General features: G+C 45.2%; 1 protein-coding gene across 2 annotated transcripts in view; it reads left to right on the top strand.

Annotated features, from left to right (window-relative positions):
* Positions 1–26,615, top strand: part of LOC120905769 (neuronal acetylcholine receptor subunit alpha-7-like) — a 90,479-nt gene that overhangs the window by 6,339 nt on the left and 57,525 nt on the right. For both annotated transcript variants that reach the window (XM_040316873.1, XM_040316874.1), the window contains one exon: positions 1–115. This exon is cut by the window's left edge and continues 507 nt beyond it. In XM_040316873.1, the coding sequence (XP_040172807.1) occupies positions 1–115 (115 nt within the window). The remainder of the gene's footprint in view (positions 116–26,615) is intronic.

Below are 26,615 nucleotides of genomic sequence, written 5' to 3'. Positions count from 1 at the left end.
CGGTGCAGCAGTAGCGCCGCCGGCTGTGCTGGCACCCACACGGCCACTGCTGTAGTACTGCTGTCAGTGCGGCAGCTACTACCACTCATACTAGGAATTGCCGCCATGTTGCCTGGTAAGTAAACGCTGCAGTTCATGCATGTTTCAGTTATTGCGTTTGCTCATAGCTGGTTGATTGAAGCTTTGGGCAGCGCTCTGTCAGCAATCGAGCAAAATTTTGTTCGATAGATGCTCTGTATTCAATAATTCAAAGAAATTTTATGTTGTAGAGATGGCTTGAGGACTTTGACTAAACTTTATTTTACAATTATTCTTACACTAACCTATCTCATCCTAATCCTATTACTAACACTGGTATAGGTAACGATTGTGTCACGCTCTAGGCGTGGACACTCTGTCATAGGTGTTATTGATTGTTGATTGGGGAGGAGATGTCGTCAAATATTCAGATTTGTTACATGGGAGAGAAGAGAGCAAAATTGGTGTTATGTAACGCAAAGTAATTTTTGTATTTTATTCTTTGTAATAACAAATAATTATTAAATGAAAATACTTCTTATTGACTAACAACTTATTCGAATACAATATTCGAGGTTAAGCCGACTTAAAAAGAATTTCGCTACATTTGTCATATACCATGTATGTATGTACCACGCAGGAGATAGTCCGTCATTGTTAGGGAGCCGGTTCATACGAGGAACCCTTGACGGAATTTGGCTACCAATGATGGACGGACGGACGGAAAAACTTACCCAAGGATCTTCACAGTTACGATGCATTCCGTTACTGCAAAGACCGCAATGGCACGTATTCGAATGTAAAGGCAAGCAATAGCAATTCAATTCCTATCAAATCCAATTCGTTTTAAACAAACTGGAGATGGAGCTAGCTCTTTTTTCGTCAGAGTTGATCGTTGGCCGTAAAATTATCGACAGTGCTGCATTATGTCATGAGAATCACGTGTTATTAACACTTAACATGTGTTATTAACCAACGAAAACAATGCACATATCCATGGTAACTTGATGTTCATTGCTGATACTCAATGAACGGGCGTCATGACATGCCGAACGCGACGTGCGGGTGCTTGAATCAGACACGTTACACTGACTGACAAGCAGAGCTTAATGACGGCGCAAGCATAATCTTTTTTTTATAATCATGACAGTGCCGCCACTGTTTCAGTCACCGACACTCATGATTGAAACGAAGCTCAAATCAGCTCACGTACACAACTGAGATGATCAGAGGTGAGACTCAAACAGTTGGTGGATCAATCAAACGCTTGGTGATATTTTATTTAGCACCCAACTCTTAGTCACTCACTTGGTCACGACATTTTCTATCGATGTTTTTTGGAATATACTTCTGACGACATTCTTGGAATATACTTCGCGTGTAGTCCCAAGTAAAAAAACAAGCATGCTTGGGAGCACTCGCACGCATCACATGTGATGGTCGCAACAACTGTTAAAGTCTCACCTCTGATCATCACAGTAGAGGTCGTAATCCTGACATTATTTTGCTTCAATCGGAATTTGTCATAACTAGGTTAGTGACATTTTGCAGAACTGATCACAGAAAAAAACAAGTCATGACAAGTGACTGACCGAGCGTCGATCGCTAAAATATCCTCAAGCATATATTAGACACACCGAACGTTTGAGCATCACCTATGATTATCACAATTGAATACGTGACGCTGACATGAATTTTGTTTCATTCAGATTTTTTTATGACATTGACAGTGACATTTTGCACTGGTTATGGATACATCGAAAATACACCCGAAACTTTGCCGAAATAGTACCGATTTTGTTGGTAACTTGTAAGACATGCGTGACATAATAAGCATCACATGATATGTGAAACACAATAATCAATTTGATGACGATACAAAATCCAAAGCTAAAGAAACATTTCTGGACACATGGATATATTTATGAAGAACTAGGAAAATGAAATCCACTTCTGTTGATGATGATGCAAGAACGTTGCAAACAGCGCTGAGTATTGGATTAACACAATACAGGGTTTACCAGTCCAATAAACAACTGTCCACTTGTTTATAACAATAGTCGTTTTGAATAGACACCGCTGTCTACCACTTGCTCACACGTCAGATGGTGTAAGCTACTCTGTCCAATTCAATAACACAATTTTCGCCTTCGATTGCACAACGGTCGGATTCGGCACGGTTTCTTGTGGTTGTTGTATAATTAATAAAATTAATGTTTTGATTTATTGAAATGTATGGTTTATACTGCATATTTCTTGAATAAAAGAAACGTGTTTGAAAATGTTTTGTTTTTGCAAAATTTGTCAAAACAAAATAAACAATGCCGGATCTGACAGTTGCTTCTCGAAGGCGAAAATTGTGTTATTGAATTGGACAGAGTAGCTTACACCATCTGACGTGTGAGCAAGTGGTAGACAGCGGTGTCTATTCAAAACGACTATTGTTATAAACAAGTGGACAGTTGTTTATTATGCTGGTAAACCCTGTATTTTCGAACTTGATTGCTGTATGGGACAGCTTTTTCGTTATATAAAAATATTATAATTTTACCAGTTTTCTATCCAAAAATTATGAACATAGCACAATCAATTTAAAAAAAATATTAAAAATTTTATTTTGTTCAATAAAAAAAACACTATTGGAATGGGATGGGACACAGATATTCATAATGTTTGAGGGGAGGGAAGTCTTCCAACGTCACACTATTGTACAGTTTGTTACACTATGGTGGAAGGTGGGGACACTTTTGCATTTTTTGTGTTACGTAATTGATGGATGACGCTATAGGAATATGCAGCCACGTGGAAAAATTTAACGCAAAAAAATTATATGCAGTCAATAACAAAAAATATTAATCTAAAAGATATTTAATATCGAGAACCAACAAATTGTACATATAATTTCATGACAAACACACACATAGGAGTGCAGCGACCTTGGCCGCTACGATTCGCGCAACGTGTAAATGCGACTCTTTAGTTGTTTCAGGAGCTAGTGAACGCGTCTGACAGTCGAGATATGCACAGTATTTGTGAGAATCGAACTTCACAGCCGCAAACAAACTGTTTTGGGTGGCGGTGTAGATAGTCTAGTGTGTTCAAGAGTGTCTGCCCATGCACAACATACTTTTGTTAAAGACTTACGTTTTGCTCGTTAGGAGATGTCAGTTCGCAGTCTTAATGGTACTTGTTCAGTTAAATATACTTTGAATCCTTACTCGCAATGTTTACAAATTACAATCTGATTTACAGTAAATTATTTGGAAAGAGTGTGATGTGTTAAAACTGGAACGATAATACATACCTAAGTAAGATTAATTAAATCCCCGGTCAAGCACATTAAGACGATTAGACGACGACTTAAGCATAAAATACAATAGAAAGGCTCCCGTCGCCTGGCTAAAGGCTAGACCAGAACAAAATCAGTGTAATCGCTAGTACATTGACCATAAAAAAACATTTCTAGAGATTTGTACAGTGTTCATGATTCTGCTGTCTAACGCTGTTTAATAGAATTGTAACGGACAAAGGACAAAACAACAGACTTTAAAATAAACGCTACTTAACGTGATTGAGTGCTCGATCCATCCAACACCAAATGCACTGAGCTAATGTACTAAAAACCAAAACGCTTAACTTGTTAGCTCGCACCGTTTCGCTCAGACGATCGTGGCAAGAATTAGCGTTTCAGGCTGGCCAGAGTCTTGGCGGCTGCTTGGGAAATGTGTTTCATCCCTCAGCAAGCCCGCGGCAAGCGAAACCTGCAGGTCTCGGTTTCGGTCTAGATAAAGCTACAATTTATTTCATTCCTCATGCTCGCCCTACGGTCCCCGAAACGATAAATACAACTCTCTCGGGCGCTCCGAGCAACAACAACCAACACGAAAAGAACAGCCTTAGCCCAGGAAAAACGAGCATTAATTAGTCGCTCGAGTGAGTGACGGTCGGAGCACGATTGAGCCGAGCGAAATTGGCAACAACGCTGTGGCATACGACGCTAAACTGATGAACTGGATTTGGCGGAGGCGCTTCTGCGAACTACAAAGCAGCGAGCCTCCCCAAAGCAAATTATAGTAAAATCAAAGAGAGAGAGAGAGAGAGAGAGAGAGATAAAGAGAATGAAAATAAAGTAGTAACAAAATGAGACGAAAAAAAAACAAAGCAACGAAACTGCAAAAAAATCCAAACAGAAAAAAGCAGCGAAACTAACGCGACGAGCCCTAGCGCCGTGTGTTGTGATAGCGAGCGGCAGCGGCAGCGCATCCCGGCGCATTTTACAGATCACGCGGTACCGTGCGGAGCATTCTGCACTGAAGGGGATTACGGTTCTGATTACATTATGCTGATGATGTGCTTGTTCGTGGAACCAGTTCTCAGTACCAGCCCCTCCGCAACCACCCGATAGTTAGTTAGCTCTCGCAATCGAGCCTGATTATGGGGCTTTGCCGGCTCAGAAAGAGTTGAGCCAGCCTTGGGAAGAATATGTCACATTTGTGTGTGTGTGTGTGTGTGTGTGTGTGTGTGTGTGTGTGTGTGTGTGTGTGTGTGTGTGTGTTTGTGTACGTTACGTTATTTTCATCTCCGGTTCGCTGCATCAGCCTAGCCACGCCGGCGTTCCCTTCCCAGGCCACGCTATCCCACCGATTGCGCGATGGGTGCCATGCGCCACGGAATGCATTCGTTTCGATTGATGGCGAAAAAGGAGGCTGACGATGGTATGCTACACTCTTGCTGTAAGGGCCGCCTGGCGTACCGGGGGGGGGGGGGGGGGGGAGGGGTTAGGGTCGAGTGTGGAAAGTCTTGCAATCATTCCCAGTGTGCCTTTTTTAATGCCAGCTTTATGTATGTGTATGCTTACTTTACCGTTTTGCATCCTTATCGAGTTCTCTCTCTCTCTCGCTCTCTCTCCCTCTCTCTCGCTCTCTCTCTCTCTCTCTGTTTCACATTCTCCTTCTCTCTATCGCTCTCTTTATTTATCTATGAAGAGGCCTTTTCTCAACCCATCGGCTGAAATCGGCGAAAATGGTGCCCGGTGGTAAATATGGCTAATTTGATACTTTGTGGACTAGAAGAGTAAGACGTTACGAATAATAGTTGCAACAATATTAACACGCATAACGAACCGAAGAATTGCATACTTTCAGTCGCTTTGGGGTGGAAGGAAGAACATAACACGGACGCTCGGATTTTTCGGTGCCTGTGCTTCACTCACATGTTGGAATGCCCGTGGAAGAGAAGGTCTAGGAGTAGCGGAGGAGATCCTCGTTGGGAGAATGGCTCTCGATGCGGGAAAATGTGCCCCAACTCCCGTCGCTAAATTTCAGTGAGCTATCATTTTTACGAACGCATTCCAGTGGCCATTTCCACCCTTTTTTTTCTGTGCCGACGCTTTTCCCCTTTCGAAATTCGTTTTCGGGACGGGAGAAAGTTCGGTTCTGTCAAACCGAATCATGCGTCCGTTCCGCAGACCACCATCCAACACACTACGGACGGGCGATAATAGAAGTAGAGAGTGACAAGAACAGAAAACAAACCAAAATAGGTTACACCAAGGGGTCCACGGTTTGCTGCTCCATCGGCAGCAGTGCGCGGGCAGGATGGAAATAAATTAATGGCCAACCTAGCTATAGCCCTTTTTGGCTCGCACGATTGTCACTCGCATTTGGTGGTGGTGGTGGTGGTGATGGCACCAGCCGGGTTTGATTGTTAAACTTTGGCCGCGATAAAGAAAGAAAAAAGGCAACCCCGAACGCCCGACCGGGATGCGCCACGAGTGTGCCCCGAGAAATATTTAGTTGGCCTGGCCTGATCGCTGAATGGGGGGAGGGGGGTAAGTGGCGCTGCGGCTATGCGAACTGAGATCCTTCTGTCGCAGTGGTTCGGGCCTGCCCAGCGTCAGGCTTATCAGCGTTGATGTGGCCGCCCTTGATGTTGCGATAAGCGGCCACCACCCCACAGATGCCCAGCTGTGCACCCGAGCTTGCCTGCCCTAGTTTGGTCATCACGTCATCTTCAATCAGGCCTTGTGTGTGTGTCAGTGTGTATGAGGATGCTGTCCTTTATCTCCATTAGTAGTGGTAACATTTTCCCGGCTCTTCTATCCGCAATAACACACACACACACACTCACACACATGCACTCCGAGACATGATCAAAGGCGCAGTCGACAGGCAGGAAAAATGGTTTGACTTTGTCCGTTGCCTGCACAGCATTCGACTTACTCGGTATGTGTGTGTGTGTGTGTGAGTTTGAGAGTGTGTGTATAAATGGTGAGGGGTAGGGCAAATCAAAATGAGTGTAAAAAGAATGCCATCGACTGTTTCGATGTGTTGTTCGCCCCTCCTTACCGCCGGTCGGTTCCCACTGTTCACTACGAAACGGCGAACGGAAGCAGCTGCCGGATGGTACAGTGCGCATTGCTAGGCAAGCGTAATATGCCGTGTCGACTACTCGCATACCGCCGAGGCTGCCCTGGTTGAATTCTTCATGCCGGTGCCGCGGCTGCACGAAACGGCTTCGTGATTAATATTGTGAATCATTCAGATAGCTTTCCCGATTTTCACATCGCTCGAGCATCTCATTACCGGAGATCGGTGGCGCAGCCCACACCATCCGACATTGAGCGAGTTACACAAGACGTCATACGGCACACGCAAGACGTGAACCCGGGAGCGTGTCATGCAGGGAGAGCACAATGGCTAGCAAGGCGCACTATTGTTTGAAATTAAACAGAGAACGAGACGGCAGAGCACGTGTAGCGAGCACGGTGGGGTAACTGGAAATGCACACTATTTGCTCACCCGTTTCGCGTGCGATTCGAATCGGGTGCGCTTGAATATTTCACCACCTTTGTATTGAAACGGTGTCCAAAATGAATATCCTATCCCTATGTGTTGATTGTTCGCGAAACGTTGCCATTGTTTTGCAAACGGACAGTATGCGGCGGAGTATGCGCGGGCGCTCGGTTTGAGAAATTCATAAAATGATCGAATTTGAAATACGTGTTGCATAAATGCAGACGCAACCGTTTGGCGAACTGCATACATACGGTTGAGCATGCGGAGTGAGTGTAGGAGGGGGAGGAGGTGTTATATTGGTTCGAATGAAAAGTTCTGTAAGTGTATAATTGACCGCTCGATGAATGCTTAAGGCCTCTACTGTGTGTGGCAAAAGTTGGCATTTATTTTAGTTATCGCAAAGGAAACGCTTTGCCATTTTGGAAACCCACAGCATTCCGTCGGTGAAGGGAATTGCATGCAGTGCTGCAAAATGTCACTGTCAATGTCATGAAAAAATTGGACTGAAACAAAATCCAAGTCAGCGTCAAGTAGTCATTTGTGATAATCAGAGGTGGGTGTGACCGATTGGTGTTACCAATGCATGCTTTGTGATATTTTTGCGACAAAGTTTGCGCAGTCACTATGTCATGACTTTTTTTTACTTCGATCAGTTCTGAAAAATGTTACTAACATAAGCTGGCATCGCGAATAAATGAACACATTTTAACAGTCGTTTAAAGTTCATTTTGGTATAACCGAGTTCATTTATTGTTCATTCCTGTTAAAATAAACTACCGTCAAAACAGTTAACGACTGCTCGATATCGCATATAGGCAAACACGGGTAAAAAATTCGAGCAATATAATTAAACGACTGTTAATTTGTATCGCATACGCTCTTGAAAGTCGTTTGTTTAACGGCGGCATAGGACCAGTCGTTAAAATTAACAAATGAACTAAATGCGTTCGCGATGTCAAATTCTAGCAATTTTAAACGACTCTGGTTAATATTTAACGACTGTTAATTTTAAACCAATTCTTTCGCGATGCCAGCTATAGTCATGATATATTCCGGCCGCAACAAAATCTATATCAACGTCACGAGCTCTACTGTGATGATCAGAGGTGATACTCAAAACGATTGGTGTGACCAATGCATGCTTGGTGACACCGTGTGCGACCAACTCTTGGTTAATCACTTGGACGTGACATTTTCATTTGGTGATCATAGCGATAGTCATGCGATATTTGCGATGCGTGCGAGACGTTTCAAGAAACAAAATTAGCATGGTTACGTGCTCTGTTTGATCCGACACATCATCAAACCAGACAGAGCGAGAAAACATGCTCATTTTGATACTTGGGACCACACACCAAGTATATTCCAAGAATGTCGTGATTGTCATAGGGAGAAAATGTCGTGACCAAGTGAGTGACCAGGAATTGGGTGCTAAACAAAATGACATCAAGCATGTGATTCGACCACCAACTATTTGAGTCTCACCTCTGATCATCTCAATTGTTTACGTGAGCTGATTTGAGCTTCGTTTCAGTCATGAGTGTTAGTGATTAAAACAGTGGTATTTGGCAGCATTGTTCACAGCCAGAAAAATGATCATGATAATGCTTGCGCCGGCATTAAGCTCTGCTTGTCAGTCAGAGTCACTTTCATTGAGTATCAGCAATGAGCATCAAGCTACCACGGATATGTTCATTGTTTTCGTTGGTGAGTATCTCGTGATGCTCATGACATTTTGCAGCACTGATTGTATGTTGCTAGAAAAAAAGGTAAGCTGCCAGCATTACGTTTGGTGGTTACACAAACGTATCATACTTTGATGGCAATATCATGCAGCTATATCCAATGATGTTAATGCTATAATAACATTTCCGGTAATTATCGCATCTTCTTCGGTGCTTGATTGTATGTAAAACGATGCTTTTGATTTCAGCCAATCATCTACACTATAAAAATAACAAATGGGATAATTGCATGCTGCTGTCTCCTGCTACCATTAGCCTGCGTTATCTTCAGCTTGTGGAGAATTTAAAAGTATGCAAATTACTGTCGTATCAAAGGCGATGGTGTCCCTCGCCCGTTTCTCGATATCTGAATACCTTACTTATTGAAGAAACAAACATCATACACGTATTCATCAATTTATGCAAAACGTGTTGCGTGCCTTTATGCGCTCTGCTTCCTTCCCGAGCGCCGCCAATGAGTAACACATGCCACACACAGTTCAGCCTTTCCAAGTGTTATCTTATTGCGCACACACATGCATAGCCACAAAACAAAACACACACACACACACTCAAAATCATCTGCAGCCGGAACGTTCTGGTCGTGATTGCGGCTCGCTCGTCTTTATTAATCGCCACGGACTAATCTTCTCAGCCCATCTCGGGGGTTCTCGAGGGCCCCAGGTAGCTGCAGCGTGGCGCACGAATGGCGCCAGACGCGGTGCCTGGTACGGTAGTCTAACCTGACATCCGGTTTCGCCCAGGTCGCGAGAAGCTGCCAAGATGCGAACGGCCGTAAAATGTGCGCTGGTCTCCCGGATTGTACAGGCAGTTGCATACACACACACTTCGGACACTCCTGAGGCAGACCAAGACCGCAAAGCGGTTGTAGCGCCGGATAAGGAAGGAATACGAATAGCTTTGGAGCCAGCCAGCTTCTTGGCAGTGGTAGCCATTGCCACACGGAATGAAGAATGCAAGAAGGAAAACGGTCAACAATGCTCTAAGAGAGAGAAAGAGAAAGAGAGAGAAAAAAGAGAGAAAGAAGAGAGAGAGAACGATGCGGGATTGTGATTTAGACTGTTTTGAGAGTATAAGGGCAGCGAAAAGGGAATGTCAAAAGGGTTTGTTGTGCCTCGCTTCCTGCTGCTCTGCGATTTTTTTTTCTTTCTTATCGCGGCCCGAGACATCGACTTCACCCTACCCGCGTGCTTCCCATGTTGATTATCTACCCAGGTCAGCGGCAGGTGCCGGATTGCGGATCAATGATTGCCCCTGTACGGAACGAATTTCCGAGGCCGCCGCGTTATCTCGCTTCCGAAGCGAACCAAATGGGAGCGAGCAGAAACCCATAAAGGGCTGGCGCTTTCCGGAAAGCGCCTCCTTCTCCGGCCATTCCCCACACCGCCGCCAGCTCCGAAGGAAACGGCTGTAAAATAGTGCCCAAACCTTGACAGTTTGCCAAAAGAAGGGTAGAAAGCGGGTGGGAAAAGAAAAACCGAAATTGCCATGTGCATGGGGAAGAAGGGAGAGTGCTTTACACGGTCGTGTACATGTGGTGCGCACAAATCCTGCTGCGGTTAAATAATTTAAACGGACTGGTGAAGCCGTTCAACAACAACATCAACAACAACAACAGAAGGAAGAGAAAAACATGCACACAACCCCAACCGAGGCATATTACTCGTTCGATCGTTATTTTACAAATCCCCATTTACTCCGGGATTGCACCCGGGTCCCAGGGATCAATATTCAGGTCAAAGCGTTTACCACTTCCACCCCCTCTGCCCGCTTGCACTTCACCATGGGAAAGCATAGGTTGGTGGTGGCCGGTTCGCATACGCTCCCAAACTAATAGCTACGGTGGGGATTTGTATATCCGTAGGTTTTAATAATGCAATAAGCACTTTTATGCCGGGGTGCGAGGTTGCGAACTTCCTGCCTTTATTATTTTTTTTTTTTGGTTTTTGTTCGGCTTTCACTGTCCATTTTTTCACCTCATTTCAAAATCCCCACTCGACAGCACAACACCCATGCCCTGATTGCACGGATTCAAAAACCAATAACATTCCGATAAACCATCGACCCGCGGGATGGAGCGTCGGTGCTGGAACAGCCTCGGAAGTAACGGCGAATCATTTTGCGGGCGTGCAATCTTCCCTTCAGCATGTTTCGCGGAAATGGTACTCTGGTCCATTCCGGCTAGAATTTCGAGTGTCTTGCCGTCGCCGCCACCGCACGCCTAATGGCACCCAAGGGACAAATGTCAAATTTGTCGAATGGCACTGCTATTAACGCTAATTAGTCGTACAATTATTTACACACTCCGGGCACGGCTGTGGGCCGGGCTCCGCTGATGCTCCGGTATCGGTTTCAATCGACACGACCCGGCTCGACAATCGTCCTGGAAGGTGGGGTCCCAACCGTCCACAGCTCTTTTTAGGGTGCCGGCATGTGTCTCTGTCTATGTGTGTGTGTGTGTGTGTGTGTTACTGATGGCAAAGGAAGTTCGGTGGATGGGTATAGTTAGGTTTGCCCGGGCAAGTGGATGGCTCCTGTTCTTACAAGCAGCAGGCAGGCCCGCCTAGCAGACAAGAGAATCGTCGATAATGTGATGTAATTTATGAAAATTCAATTGCATTTCATTTGCGAAGCGAATTATCTGCTCCGCCCGCTCTGTGCTAGCCGTCTGCCCTGTCGCCTCGCATCGATGCTGAGTGCGGAGTGAATTATAGCGATATCGGTGGGAGGCCTATGGGTACAATTGCAAACAAGAAGGGATCAGTAGCGTGAGAATGTCGATAAGGCCTGCCAGCCTGGATGTCTTACACCGTTCTTTATCATCGGTTGTTGGATTATTCTTGTGTCGCAAAGGAGAAGAGCTCACAGTCTGATGTTTGGGTCTGTTTGTAATCTATTTATGAAGAAGAATTGAGTGATCCTGTCAAATGCTTCATCTTCTGGCATTTAAAAACTGTCTCATTTTAACAAAAGGGATTTTTTTTTTAAACGTTAAAGTGCGCTAAATTTCTAACACAATCATTATTTGGTCCTTTGGACCTCGGTTCACTAAATATTCTATCAAGTTGGCAATTTGCAATAATTGAAAAATGCTACCCGGGCGAGCCGGAAAGGGAAAGGGAAACCGGAAATGCAGATAAAAACTGCTCCACAGCACAACCGCAGCGAACACTGTCACACGAAATGTCACGTTTCTACACCATTAACTGGAATGAATGGTTCGTAAGTAATAGGCGAACCGACGGTCTATTGAACAGCTAACAAATACTCGGCCCTGTTTCGGGTAATCTGATTTGGATCGACCCCCGGAATCCAGAAATGGAGAATACCCGCTCCCTCGTTCTCTCCCACTACCTTTCGCTACCCTGCCTACCTCTCTCTCTCTCTCTCTCTCTCTCTCTCTCTCTCTCTCTATCTCCCTAAACCACTTAAAACCGGAAGAGATACCGGTTTTGCGGGCGAGCCAAGTGGTGCACGCGTTTATTATTCAAAGCGAAATTATGTCTCAGATGGTTAGCCGAGTCGGTCGAAGGTGACAAAACCATTGGCCAAACCCTAGTGCTTTCGATGGGGGTGCTGGAATATTGGGACCGTTTCGCTTGTGTCAATTCAAAATTCATACTACCCCGGGGGTTTTGTGGCTGATTAATTTGCCAGCGCGAACAACGAATAAATGCTCATTGCTTCAGAGTGGCAAATAAAGCGAGAAAATTGCGGTGTGGGCAAGGGTAAGGTGAAAGGGTGGTCGTGGTAAAATAAGGAAACGCTTCTACGGTATGAAACCTTGACATACCTAGGCTGTGCCACGTGGTCCCCGGAAATCTCCTCCCCCTTCCAGACCAGAATGCCTTTTGTGACATTTGTTCGGGCTCGCTAGAACAATTTGGCCCTTCGAACCGGATTAAATAATCATCCATTTTTAATCGACTCTTCTCGACCTTCCGAAAAAGCTGAGCTTGGGAGTTTCAACTTTTGAAGCCAGACACGGCTGACACACACACTCACATACAAAAACATACATATATACACGCACATAGAGTTTAATGCGGTTTGAAGGCAAAGAAACGCGGCCCTGCTGGCCCTGGGCGAAGAATCTAATTTATCTCGACACCCTAATTATCAGCGAGCGCACTGCTGTGTGCGGAAGAGCGAACGATGCTAATCGGATGTCACGTCGATTTCTCGAGTGCTTCACGATAACGCTGCGGGACACTTCTACTTGGGGGCGAAACAACAAAAAAAATCGATGTCTGCCACGTCCGGCCGAAAATTCGCTTGTCTCGGGCGAATCACATCGGCGAACTGTTAGTGCCTCTAACGCGCTAAGCACGAATAGCCCCCCTCCATCCCCCGTTAACGAGCGTGCCGCCAAAATTCAAATAAACACGGAAACGGTCCTTTCCCTCCTCGCGGGTAGTACTACCTCGAGAAAGGTAGGTGGGAGGGAGAGTAGGGTTTGTTTCCTTTCGGGAGAGGAAATAAAATCCACAATATTCCACCAGGGCCAAAAATTAATCTCACTGTCGGGAAGGGCTCGCTGCGAAAGTCTGCATAGTAGTGCAACCAAGAGACGAGAAAGGGAAGGAAAATTAAAAAAAAAGACAAGTGTATCTGTTGGTTTTAATTAGATTTCGTCCTTCTCGTCGTCATTTCCATCACACACACACACACACGTATAGATAGATACACACATACACTTACAACAGGCAGAGAAGGAGAGACAAAGCCAAACAGAACAGCACACTGAAGACGGCGTGGACGACAATCGCTGTCTCGTTGGCAAGCGGAGTTAAACATTATGGCCGAAGACTTGGCCAGGGATTTGGTATGTGTCTATATATGTGTGTTTGTGTGTATCTGAGTGTGTGTTTTCTAAAAGAATCAGCATTTTTTTTTTTCGTTCCTTTCCTGCTTTGCTCCTTAAACGAGCCGGAAAAGGTTTCGAAATCCGACTGCCAGGGACAGTGACCGGAGAAACGTAATGAAGAACTCTCTCTCGCACACACACACACACACACACACACACACACACACACACACACACACAAAAACACTGTGATCGGCGTCGACCGATTTCTGTACCATTTAATGCCTTAACTTATTCTACCAAAAATTTATCATTTGTTTAAGGTACATACTGTGGTTGTTGGAGATGCTTTTTTAATATGCCACCGAGCTTACGGAGAAAAAAAAGCGAGTTTACACTGCACGTTTGTTGGGCGGTTCGTGGTGTTGTTGAATTGTTTTCGTTAAGAAAGTTCAAAATTTTCCTTCACACCCAAACGATACAGTGTGGGGGTGTGTCCGCATGCTAGATGATCGCCTGCATCATTAAGAGAGCAAGAATTAAGGCAGAAAAAGAAAGAGAAACAAGCATAACTTCCTGCCATAAGAGCACAAACTGTACATTTTACAGGAAATTTAATTAAACATAGTTGCGCACGGTGTCGGGCGGCAGTGGCTGCCAGCAGCAACAAGACACAGCAAACCTGCCTACCGCAGCCCGCCAGAGCAGAGCTTCGAAGTGGAAAGCTCGCTTCGAGCGCTCTTCACAGGTTTTATGACATTTTGCTCGGTAGTTTCTTGCATATGTATCTGTGTCTATGTGTGTGCGTTAGCAAAATGTAATCCTACCGAACCATCCTGTGCAAACGCAGCTTCTGGTCGCACACGCACACACGAAACAAAAATCCCATCCTGCCTGCAGTTGACGGCTAGTTTATGTGTTGCATTTGTTTTTTTGTTCTCCCTTCCCTCTAGCAGACGACAACCACGATGCCAATTTCGAGCTGAAGTGGCCGAAAGGTATAAAGAAGCAATGATAATGAGAGAGAATACAATCACACACATACACACACACACAGTAAGAGGTAACGTAACTTCCCGCTTCAGGAGGTTTTTGATGGTTTTTGCCACCAAGAAAGCCCCACAGGCGATCAGCAACAATTAGTTACCAGCGGCACCGATAATGCTTCACGCCAGCTTGTTCAATCTTTGCACATTGCACGACTGCTGTCGGCAATGGCTACACATCGGAGCGGTAGAATCTTCCCGCTAATCTTGAACGGCGCCACATCTTTCGGTGTGGTTCGCACTCGTGCCAGAAGCCACTCACGCCGCTTCGCAAAAACGGACCCCGGCTGATGATGCAATCGGGGTGTGACATTGTCCAGCCGTGGGAAGCAGATGTGAGACACGCTCGCACCCACATAGGCAAACCAGCACACGTGGAACGATCGAAGCGAGCACGAAACACATTCATTTGCCTAAGCAGCGATGCGGTACGGGTACGCGGGAACCATGTCATCGTCAGATTATATCGTTTCTGCCTAAGCTACCCTGCAGCTGGGAGTCGCTTTTGGAGAGGTTCTTCTAGCTTTGTTTCGGTTTTTTTTTTTTTTGGTTTTGTAGCCAGCATCTTTCGGAGACTATCGAAACCGCACACTCTCTGGTGTGACGTGAAAGATCATCCTTTGTGGGGAGCGCCCCTGCCGGAGCGTCCCAACAGCGAAAACCAAACAAAGCGAAACAAAATATGTATGTGCCCGCCACAGCTCACGGGAACCCGAAACACGGGATGGCTGCGAGAGCACACTTTTGCTGCGTCCCAAAGCCACACACACACACACACACACACACACACCATCACCCCTCACCCACCCTTCCCTCACTCGCAGGAAAGATGTGTTGCTGGGTAGGCGAAACATTCCACGGCAATATATAAGCCAAAAGTGACAGTGCATTTTGCAGCTGTCATGGCTGGGCTGCCCATCGGTATTTCGTTACAGGCTTCGCAGGGGGTGTGCAACTAACGCAAAAATAAAGCACATCGCGCGCCCACCCCCCTCCCGAGCCGCCATTACGCTCGCTCTGTGCATTGCGATAGATAGTCACAGGGACTAAAACACCACACTCGGTCGAGTGGCACAACGGTGAGCGTAGCAAGCGTGCAAGCAACACACAAAAGAAAGCAGAAGCAACAGAGAAACGAAACGAGAGGAAAGGTATTCAGTGCGGCGGCGGCGGTTTTAAAAGCGTTTTAGCATCTTCAAGCTTCTTCAACAGAAAAGCCTCAACCCTCCTGTCTCTTGCTCGTTTGCGAGGTGAAAACACCATCTCACCGTTAACCGATATTATACCTATCTGGAGCACAAAAATCGCACAGTTCGTTACTTTGCAGAAACATCGTGTGCAAGCACAGTTCGCACACAGTCTGCGCCACACTCCACCGGCACGTTTTAAGAATGTTTTCAGTTTTTTTTTTCTTTCTCTTTTTTTTTCGTTTCGTTTGCTGCCTGTCGTCGGTAACGTCGGGCAGCGGCTGCTTTGAATGCAGAGCGGACCCGGTCGATATTTCTTTACCGTAAGTGCAACACACAAACACACACACGCACACCGACACATCGATTACTGTATGCACTGAATGCATCATGGCACAAGAGTTCATTCATCTTCAGCCCACTAACAGGGACAGGGCAGGGGAGAAGGAGACATTGTGTCGTTGAGACACACAGAGACCAGAGCTCGCACCGAGTTTGTGCACCCTCGCCCCCTGCCCACCTTCGGGACCCTTTCGAGCGGTGACCGATTAAAGTACTCGAGCAAGCTCGTCGCCCGCTCGGTGCTGGTGGGTCGTGTGTGCGCTGTTCATTTGGAACGGATTTTTCCCCCCAAAAAAGGGTGCCGTGCCGGGTTGTGTCGCTAAGTGGACCAAGCGGCGCACCAGCGTGTCTGTGTGTGCAGTGTGCGCGCAGAATTTATGGCATAATGGGTACCGAAGCACGAACGGGAATAATCTGTTTCGGCAGGACTTTACGGGGCTCTCAACTCTTAGTCCTTGTTCGGTGTCTTGCCCGAAGTGTCTTGCCACAGCTAGGAAGGAAGGGAGCAGCAGCAGCAACAGCAGCAACAGCAGCAGCAGCACCAGTACTGAGGCAAAACTGTGGCAACCCCTGCCCACTTCAGGGTTGGGACGCGGCCGGCTGTCACACAATCGTGTCCGTGCTGAATGAATCAAGCGAAGGTTGCGTTTCGAACGGTAGTATTATTTGCACACTTTTCAAATTGTTGCAGCCTTTTTTTGTTGGCTGTTGTTTCGTTTTATGTGGTTTGAAGTCGCACTACCAATTCAGAAATTAAACAAGCACAACGAACGCCAACCAGCACCGCATCTTCAGGGTTCGTTATTTGCTCTCTGGACATTTTTATTTAGACACTAGTGGCGGTAGCGATAGCAGCGGGGGAAAAAGGCAAACAAAACTTTCATTGTGCACGTTGGCACGAAAGGACACTCCAGGGACGGCGGGAGGATGTTACAACACTGCCAGTTCCATTGTGCGGAGTTGCATAGTACACAGGCGCACATCCCAAAGAGTAGGGCGGGGGGGGGGGAGGGGGTAGGCAATGTCTTCGACACCGCGAGTTTGGGGCACACAAGTACATTGGGTTTGTGGGATATGTACACACACACACACACACACACACACACACACACACACACACACACACACACACACACACACACACACACACACACACACACACACAATGAGACGACACGAGAGTCCTTTATATTTTATGCATTATTTTCGCTCCGTTGTACATTGTGGTCCTCCGTGTGGCGCTGAATGCTGGCAACAGACACAAAAGGTCGCTGTTTGTTGTTATTTTTGTTGTTGACCTCCCTTCCCTTCTCTCCCCGTACTCCCCTCCCCCCCCCCTCACCCCTCGCCTCCTCAACAATTGTCCGGATGATGCGGCCTTTCTTTTCCCGAAGGATACAAACACACACGTGTCATGTTTGCATTGGAGGTGGGATATTCCTATTACGTGGGATCTGCATTCTTTGTTTTTTTTTTGTGTTTGTTGCAATTTCGATGTACTCCGAACATTTTAAAAACTTCGCTTCTACATGCTAGTACGTTGCATTTCAGATGCTAGCCGCTAACGGCATCATTGCAAAATCCCAAAGTCTTGGGCAGTGTCTTGACTGCTGCCTGGATTAGGCGCGCAAATCCGACACCTTTTCAATCGAGCACGAATTTCTAGCCGAATCCCCCTCGTTAACATGCAGACTTTCTCTTTCGCCTTCGCTCCCTATTACGTGGTATATCGCGCACAGAAGCCGATTAATGTGTGTATGTGTGTCATTGACTTCTATTCGACCAACAGTGCTCCTGTTTGCCCAAGCCCAACGTAGTGTCTGACTGTCTGGGGCGCTATACGACAGACGTATCTGACTGCGGATACCCGTGTAGTAGTGATGGTGGTCACTGTAATCAGCATACTCTCTTTCACCGCCGCCCATCGCACACACGACCTGTAAAAGCTTCACAGTATTGGTGAGACACCTGGCAGTCGTCGTCAGTCTGCAAAGCGTAGCTTCCGCCATTCCAGGTGCGGTGCCCCGCTTGTTTGGCAAACAACATTTCACATTTCTGGTTGTACCGAAGATAGATTTGCCAGGATGCCGGTGTGTGTGCTTCCCCCCAAGACAAACATAACCTGCAAAGTGTGTCTTTCAGGTGCCACATCGCGCTCCTGCCTCACATGCAAGAAGTGTGTGAAGAATGATCCAAAGCCAAGATGGCTTCCTTAGGGGGTGATGTACTAACAAGAGGAGGGCTGGGTTGTTTGGCAGTAGGGGGTGGTTGCAGAAAGCAGAAAATTCGTCGTTGTATCTTCCGACGACATACAGCATACATACACATACACACACAAACACACACAAACACCTAGTTTGTAATCTCATCTTAACCATCCCTCGTACAGAAGCAACGGCAGATGTGCGCAGATATCGCGATTGGGCAAAACCTAACGGGATGGTTTCCATTTTCTTTTCGGAAGCCGTTCTCAATTTCCTCGCATTCAATAGACGGTGACAGGTTGTGCACACGTGCAGTGCCAGCTTAAAGATGGCACACACGCCAATCTCTGGCCGGGAAAAGATCACCGAAGCCGAAGTGCCAGGACAACCGCACTATTTCCCCGACATCTTGGATTAACGCTATAAAAGGCGCTCCCATCGGTAAAAAAACACACACACACACACATAACACGGTCTAAATAGAGCGTTTTAGTTGTTAGCTTCCCCACTCCTTATGTTCCATAACTTTCCCCCCAGCCGTAGCCAGCGGTCGCTTTTATATTGCTTTTAATGGCAGTTCAGTTTAATCGGGAACAAACGATTAGATTAAATCGAATCGCCGCATGTTTCGCCTTTTGCTGCTCTAGACGCTGGTCTAGATCGACTGAATGGAGCTGAACGCTTCTTGGGAGCTCTCTTTCGCTTCCCCAACGCGTTGCTTCTTTGATGTCTGGTGGAGGCTGTGTTTGTGTTTCCGCTTCTCGGCTGCTCCAATCTGTCGTCGATTCGGACGCAGAAAGTAAAGCCAAGTTCTGCCCGCAACTAATAGGCAATTTTGGAGATTCCTAGCCTTTGCTCTAGAAGGCATATTGTCCGCTGAACCAATCAGGGATGTAACCAGATCCGGAAGGCACTCCACTGTCTGTTTTTTTGTTGTATATTCTCCAAAAAATAATATCACAACAACATGGCAAGCTGCACGTGGCCATAGGGAGTCTCCCCAATTTTCAACTTGACAACAGTAGTAAAAAAAAAGAAAAATAACACACACAAATGGAAATTTAGCAGACAACGGCAACAACAACAACAACAAAAAACGACCAAAGATTAGGCAAATTTGCGCCCAGATAGAACTCGTGACCGAGTTCCCTACTCGTGCCGTGTGTGAGTGGGCCGGCGGAAGACTCTCCCTTGTGTGTTTGCTGATTATGGATTTGGCCGGGCGTTCAGTTGAAGCTAATCCAGCAAAAAGGGGTTTCCCAAGCGATGCTGAGGTGCGTCGAAGCGATAAAGCGAACAGACAACAAACACGCTCACACACACACACACACACACACACACACACACACACACACACACACATGCTGAAGGAAGGAACTGTGGCAAACGCCTTCCTCCCTTGCCCGAAGGTCCCTGGTTTGTTGGAAAAGCATGCTCCCAAAAACCGCCAAAAACCAACCCATGAGGGTAGGCAACAATAAGCTCCCCCCCCACGCACCCCGCCTCCCCCAAAACATGAGTGTTTATTACAGGGCCTCCTGGGCCGGATCACATGGTGGAGGGCGTAAATTTGTTTATTCCGTCTTTTATGCTGAATCCACCACCATCCCCCAGCCCGCGAACCCCTCCGCGTGGGCTCTCCCAACCCAAACAAACCCATCAAGGCCCCCTCCAAAACGGTTCGGCACTGCCAAGAAATCCGAGGAGGATCCTTCACTCGCGAGTCAAGCGTTCCTTGAGCAGGTAGAGATAGAGCGAGAGAGATAGAGAGAGATAGAGAGAGAGAGAGAGAGAGAGAGAAAGAGATAGAAAGCTTGGGTGTCGGATCCTCCGGTATCAGCACTTCCCGGTTAGATTGTTTGCTTTGGTATGAAGTGTAGATTTTCCGAATCATAGCCACACGCGTCTCTCTTTGTGTGTGTGTGTGTGTGTGTGTGTATGTGTGTGTGTGTGTGTGTGTGTGTGTGTGTGTGTGTGTGTGTGTGTGTGTGTGTGTGTGTGTGTGTGTGTGTGTGTGTGTGTGTGTGTGTGTGTGTGTGTGTGTGTGTGTGTGTGTGTGTGTGTGTGTGTGTGTGTGTGTGTGTGTGTGTGTGTGTGTGTGTCCAACACCCCCTGCTGATGTGTTGAAGCCACAAGGGCGGGGCGGTGGAGAGCAAGTGTTGTTTGATTTTCCCTTGGTTTCCGCAACTTGCCCCCTCCCTCCCACCCTGTCAAAGGTACAACATGCTGAGCTTTCACCCCCAGAGCCTTCTCGCCCCTTTCTCGAGGCTTATCGCACGGAAGTTGTGCGAGTTGCCTTACCGTCTGTTTGACTTGTGTGTGCGTGCGAGCAGGAAACCGCTGAATAAAAATGTTTTTATTACAAACGAGGCGGATAATGGCGCAACACGCTACCGGGAGTCCCTAACTCCTCGTCTGCCTCACGCTCGCTGTCGAGCATGGATGCGACGCTGTTACCCATTGTTGTGTGGGCGGCCCAGCAGGCGAGGCGTTTAGAAATATTTGAGCTACACACGACCGATGGCCAGCTCCGCGAGGAAGACAAGGAAGGCAGTGTGTTTTCGCGGGGTCGGTCAACAGGAGACCGACCGTATGTACGTAAACACGCCGCAACCAACGCCAGGTGGAGCACGCTACACGATTAATTCAATTATCAACTCAGGCACGTAGATAGGACCGTAATCGCTTCACGGATAATTAAACATTTATCGAATCAAGGCTTTCATCAAACGAAACATCCAACCAACACTACTGCTGGTAGTGCGCTGCCGTCCCTGTCTTTGGTACGGTCTCTACCGACACACCGCCACAATAGTTTGTATCCGCATAGCGTTGCCTTTTCCTTCTGTTTCTAATTGAAATTCAGCGTCTTAAATTCTGCCTGTGATGCTTGCTGTTTCTGTGTGAGGGGGCTGTTCTGTGTGACTATCCATAAATTAAGGTAGCTCCGTGTATCTGATTGATCCTGCAGTAGGCATTGAGCCTTGGTGTGCATGTGAGCTACCTGTTTCAAACAACATCTCCAATCATGAGGAAAGGGATCCGTCTCACCTCAATTAAATGGGGCGCTTCTTCTCAGCAATTCGGCACATTCACGTCGAACAGTTTTTGGCACCAAGCAAAACCGCCTACTATTAGGCAATTTCAGCGACCAAGCTTAAGCTGTCCAAATTACCCCTTTTCTTAAATTAGTCTAAACTCGTGTGTAGATGCTGCACGGTTCGACGCGCTGTTTCCTAAAATGCGCCAACAAACACGTACATTATGGATTTGCCTACATTTCGGCGCCGTCTCGGTTTACCGAAACCTGAGCGAACTAGCGACTTGCAATTATGCAATCTGCCCGAGAGAATCTCGAAGCAGTTTAAGATTCTTTTGCCACTTTCAAAGACGCCACTCTATGGTCGGCCCATTTGGAAGCGGGGCGCCGTTAATAAAGACGGGAAAAGCAATGCCCGCTCGCCCACCTTGAGCGCCCGAGAAGAGGGAAATTCAATATCAAATCACAATTTTATCTTGCCGTCTTCTAGGCATCGGCCTCTGTACTAACTATCGCACACACATACACACCTGCACATTTAGTTGGCATACTCCCGGCCAGTGCCGGTGCTTACCTTGCAATGGCTAATTTAGCTGACTCACGTTGGGTGAGGCACAACGGCAAATACGTAAAAATGAAAAGCTTTATGTTGAAATCGATAGAGCATTCTACTTTGCAAAAATATTTTAAGAAAATACACCTCACCCCCAGGTACACTCACCCGGTTAGAATTGCAACGTCATTTAACGCCTTGCAAATAACAGTGCTGTCTAAATGCAGGCGCAAGAAACAACACCCTGTCATCTTCACTTATACTGAGTTTGTTTCATCTCTTTTGTTCTCTCACACACTCGCACTCTCTCTCTCTCTCTTCCTCCCTTTCTCTCTCTCACTCTCTTTCTCTCTCTTTTTCACATTCCATGGCTCACGCGCCGTTGGTTAATTATTGTCAGCAGTTAGTGTTGGGCCTTCCATCGGAACAAAGGAACGGAACGAGACGGAACGGAATTAAATTTTGAAAAGGAACGGAACCAGTGGTGCATTGTGTTCACAACTTGTGATTACACGCTAAATCATTCAATCGGCATCGTGTCCTGCGATCTAAGCACCATATCGAAAAGGGTACAGGCATATAAAAAGGGATTTCTGCACACCAAATCTAGTACTAAATCAAGTTGGGTTCAAGTTTTTCCTATGAGCTGTATACCACATCACCAGCATTTGAGTTTTTGCTCAGACATTCCTTTATGATAACTTGGGCTGTCTTTATTTTTCACCGAGCATATTTCTAAACAAAGGACCACACCGAGCTTGCCTTTACAACTCACTTCTCACTTATCTGGCGCAACAACCGCTTTGCGGTCTTGGCCTGCTTCAGGAGTGTCCGAAACCGCTCACCGTTATCAACGCTCAACGTTATACCGGCCTTAATGGCGGACGCCTCCACGCAATCTTACCACCGCAATTCGGGCCTACCACGCCTCTTCTGTCATTGCACAATGGGCATTTGCCGGGATGAAATTCAAAAAATCAACTTTGTAATAGCGCAATTCCAAATAATAGGTTTTAATACTAAGGGTTAAACTAAGAAAAATACCAAATATGAGCTCTTTATCTTTTCTGGTTCTCTAGAAAAGACCTCTCAAAGTCGAGACTTGTTAAAAAAAACGCAGAAAAATTTTAACTTTTTTGGAAAACTTTGAACCTTTGTAACTTTTTCAAATATGAACCGATTTTGATAAATTTAGACATTTTAAAAAGGATGTTTAGTCAGCTTTATAAATATATAAAAGATTTTGAGTTAAGTTAATTTTTTGCAAAAATATACGATAATAACTGAAAAAACTTCCCGAAAATTTTCATCATTTTAATTTTTGACTTGATGCCATTATGGAAGAGGCGTAGAGTGGCGTTGTCTCATATATGTCACATAATAGTGTAATATAAATACTATCAATCTGTGAAGAAATATTCTGCGAAAGTTTGCGAACGCGAATTTTATTGAAGTTTTTTCACATCAACTTTTTCTAAAAACAGACACATGCGTAACTAGGCGGCTCCATAGGTGCCTAGTGTAGCGTATTTAGTGTATTCTACAAAAATATATTCTACGTGCTTTTGATCAACTGTCATTTCCATTACGAAGCTGTGTATCTTAATTTCAGCTCATATACTTATCCCATATGTAAATTTATATTCTAACCTAACTTTATTATTAAATATAATGAAGCAATTCAGAACTAAATACCTTTTGGTCCTACTCCAGATTATAGACGGATATAAGGAAAATAGTTCTTGAATTATACGCATAACAGGAAAACGTTATGAATGCACTAGCATCTATTGGCGTTTTGGGAGAAGAAACTCCCAAAAGTCATGACAAACTAAGTATAAGGATAGAGGGGAATATGCTACAAAGAACATTTTGCAAGAAAGAAAATGCATCCAGAAGGACATTTTGTATAATGAGCTGTATTACTATGATTCGTTAACCAGTTCAATATCAGTAGCTACACACACTAAAACAAAGACAGGGTTTAACTTAACAAATTAAGTAAATACTTTGTTTGTAGCTATAGTTGAATTCTGATTTTTCAGATAGTTGTAAAACCACGAACATCAGATTTTTATTTTTATTATCCCTTCTGAAGGCAGTTCAGACAAGTATTGGATGAATATTGTGTGATATCAGTGCCCAGGAAAATGTGTAATTCCTATTTTTTTAAACAACAGATTTAAAATTTTAACCTTCAAAGACAAAAAATATGTGCAGCTTTTCATTACGAATTTGAGAACTACTTTATTTCAATGTGCCTGCTCTATCTAATTATTTAAATGCCTTTATTCATGTCTTTAGAAATGTGAACTAGACGTTAGGAGCTTGTAATAGCATCCACCTAGGTTGTGTATGTACATTTTTAATATTTGTACTACCTGTGAGTAAAAGTGATGAGAATTAGCTACAATTGTCCTATACAAAGCAGAAAATATTATCTTATTCAAAATTATTATGCTTTGTTCATATATTATGGAACATCACAGTATATTTTAAAATAGTTTATACTATTAGAAACAACAAATACACGAAAAACACACAAAATTTAAAAAAACAAAGCAAAGATCCCTCAAAACACTATTTTATGTAGCGCCACCTGGTGGTATGGATGCAAACTACATATAAAATGTTATTTACTATCATAACACTTTACTACAAACGATAAAAACTAACAATTTCTGCAAAAATAATTTTATCCCGAAATTTGTTCTAAACTGCCCATTGTGCATTGTGGACGTTCTAAAAAGACTTTACAGGCTGGATCGTATGTTTCCATGCGTACAATATGGCCGGACCACAGGAGCCTGGCAAGCTTGATACACTGCGTGACAGTGAGGTCGACGTACATCTCGTATAGCTCGTCATTATAGCGGCTCCTCCATTGTCCTTCCACACATACGGGGCCAAGTATCCTTCTGAGCATCTTCCTCTCGAACGCGGCTAAGAGGGTTTCGTCAGATTTGGACAGTGTCCATGTCTCAGAGGCGTATGTGAGCACTGGTACTATATAGGTACTATATAGTCCCAGCTTCGTCCGTCGCGACAGGTTCTTTGAGGTGAACTGCTTTTTCAGACTGTAGAATGACCGGTTGGCAGCCAGCATCCTTGCGCGCAACTCAGCTTCCATGCTGTTGTCGTTGCTGACCTTTGACCCAAGATATGTGAATTGTGGGACGACTTCAAAAGTGCGTGCATCCATCTGTACGTCACACCTACGTATATTCTGATTATTTATTTAAGGAAATATTAATCATGTGAAAATTGTTTGGCCTATGGTAGAACACCCCAATTTGTTGACAATTTTTTTTATTGTACATACATCCCTACCATATCAATGCACCATCTATAACAATCTAACAACTTTTCGATACCATTTTTTAGTAGTACGATTTATTCTTTGTCTCAAAAAGGTCTCAGTTTCTTCATTTGACGAAAATTTCTTCGCAGCGAGCAACCTCTTGAGATCCAAGAACAGGAAATAATCGGTGGGAGCCCGCTCTGGGGCATACGGAGGGTGGCGAAGCAAATCGTAGCCCAATTCATATTTTGGTCAATGAGTTCTCTGAATTGTGACTCACCATCTCGATGATGTTTTTGGTCAAATGTGAGACCGCGCGGCAGCCTTTCTGTATAGAGCTTTCTCATATCCAAATATTCGTGAAATATATGTGTAAAATGTACTTCTAATATTTTTAGGGTGTCAGCTTTCTCGATCAACATCGTCTTAAGGGTTCTTATAATTCTTTTAATTATTTTATGGATATTATTTTATGTTTTCGTCAGTAACCACCTCTTTTGGTTTTCCACTATGTGCATCGTCCTCAGTGCTCATTGCACCACGTTTAAACTAAGCATAGTAATACTTTAAGGTTGGTTTTGATGAGCCAGTGTCCGAAAACTCTTCATCAAGACAACTGTTACTCTGGCTGTATTTTTTACCTCCAACAAGCAGTATATAATATACTTTACTACAAGCAAAATTCGTTTTGTCCATGATTTTTCAAAACTCGAAGGTTGCTTCACAAAAAAAATGCTTTAACTCATGAAGCAGCTGTCCAATTGCCGTCAAATTATAATGCAATTCGTTTCAAGATTGGTACAAAATAAGAATAATATGGATTTAGAATCTCATAGTACTATGTATGTGTTAGGCCTGAACAAATTTCAATCGACCTGTTAATAGATGCAAATACCATTTATTTGACGCTTACTGCAACTTGTATCGGCAAAGTGAGATAAATATTCATGCGAGAGAGTGGACAGTCATCACGTAGCAATCAAGAGCCGGATCAACCGGGTTTTTTAAAAGAACGAAACGGAACGAGTTTGTAAAAGTATCGGAACGGAACGGGCATCAAAATGAACTGAACTTTCTCACTGGGTTCAAACCAGAACGACCAACACTAGTCAGCAACAAGCCAGCAGCATGATTGACGATAAAGGCACGCTTTGCACTTTGTACGTTGTACCGCTGAGAACCAATTACATAATGCTTCGCCTTTAGATTATTTGAGGAGGTAAGAAAGCAGCAATGGCCAAAACAAAACAAAATAAGGAAACCCCGCAATAGGTGGCCTCCGGGCAGCACTGTTCGGGTGGCGAAACGGGCAGCTTTCTGCAGAGCTTGTAGTGGAAAAACTGCCCCACCTCTTCAACTATGACGTAGATGGGAAAGGGTACACACACATTCCAGAAGCTCCTCTTCGAACCGGCCTATAGATCAGGCGGCAGGGCTTTGCTTTAGATCTGCTGCCGGTGCTCGGGTAAAAGCGGCCAGCGGTGCTGCATCTAGCCCAAAATTAGAAAGAAAAAGCATCAATCCCGAAAGCATCCTTCCCGCTACTGGAGGAGTGTACGGTACGAAAACAGGCAG

This window comes from Anopheles arabiensis, chromosome X (assembly GCF_016920715.1).
Source record: "Anopheles arabiensis isolate DONGOLA chromosome X, AaraD3, whole genome shotgun sequence".
Classification (NCBI taxonomy): domain Eukaryota; kingdom Metazoa; phylum Arthropoda; class Insecta; order Diptera; family Culicidae; genus Anopheles; species Anopheles arabiensis.
This window is presented reverse-complemented; position numbering and strand designations above follow the sequence as displayed.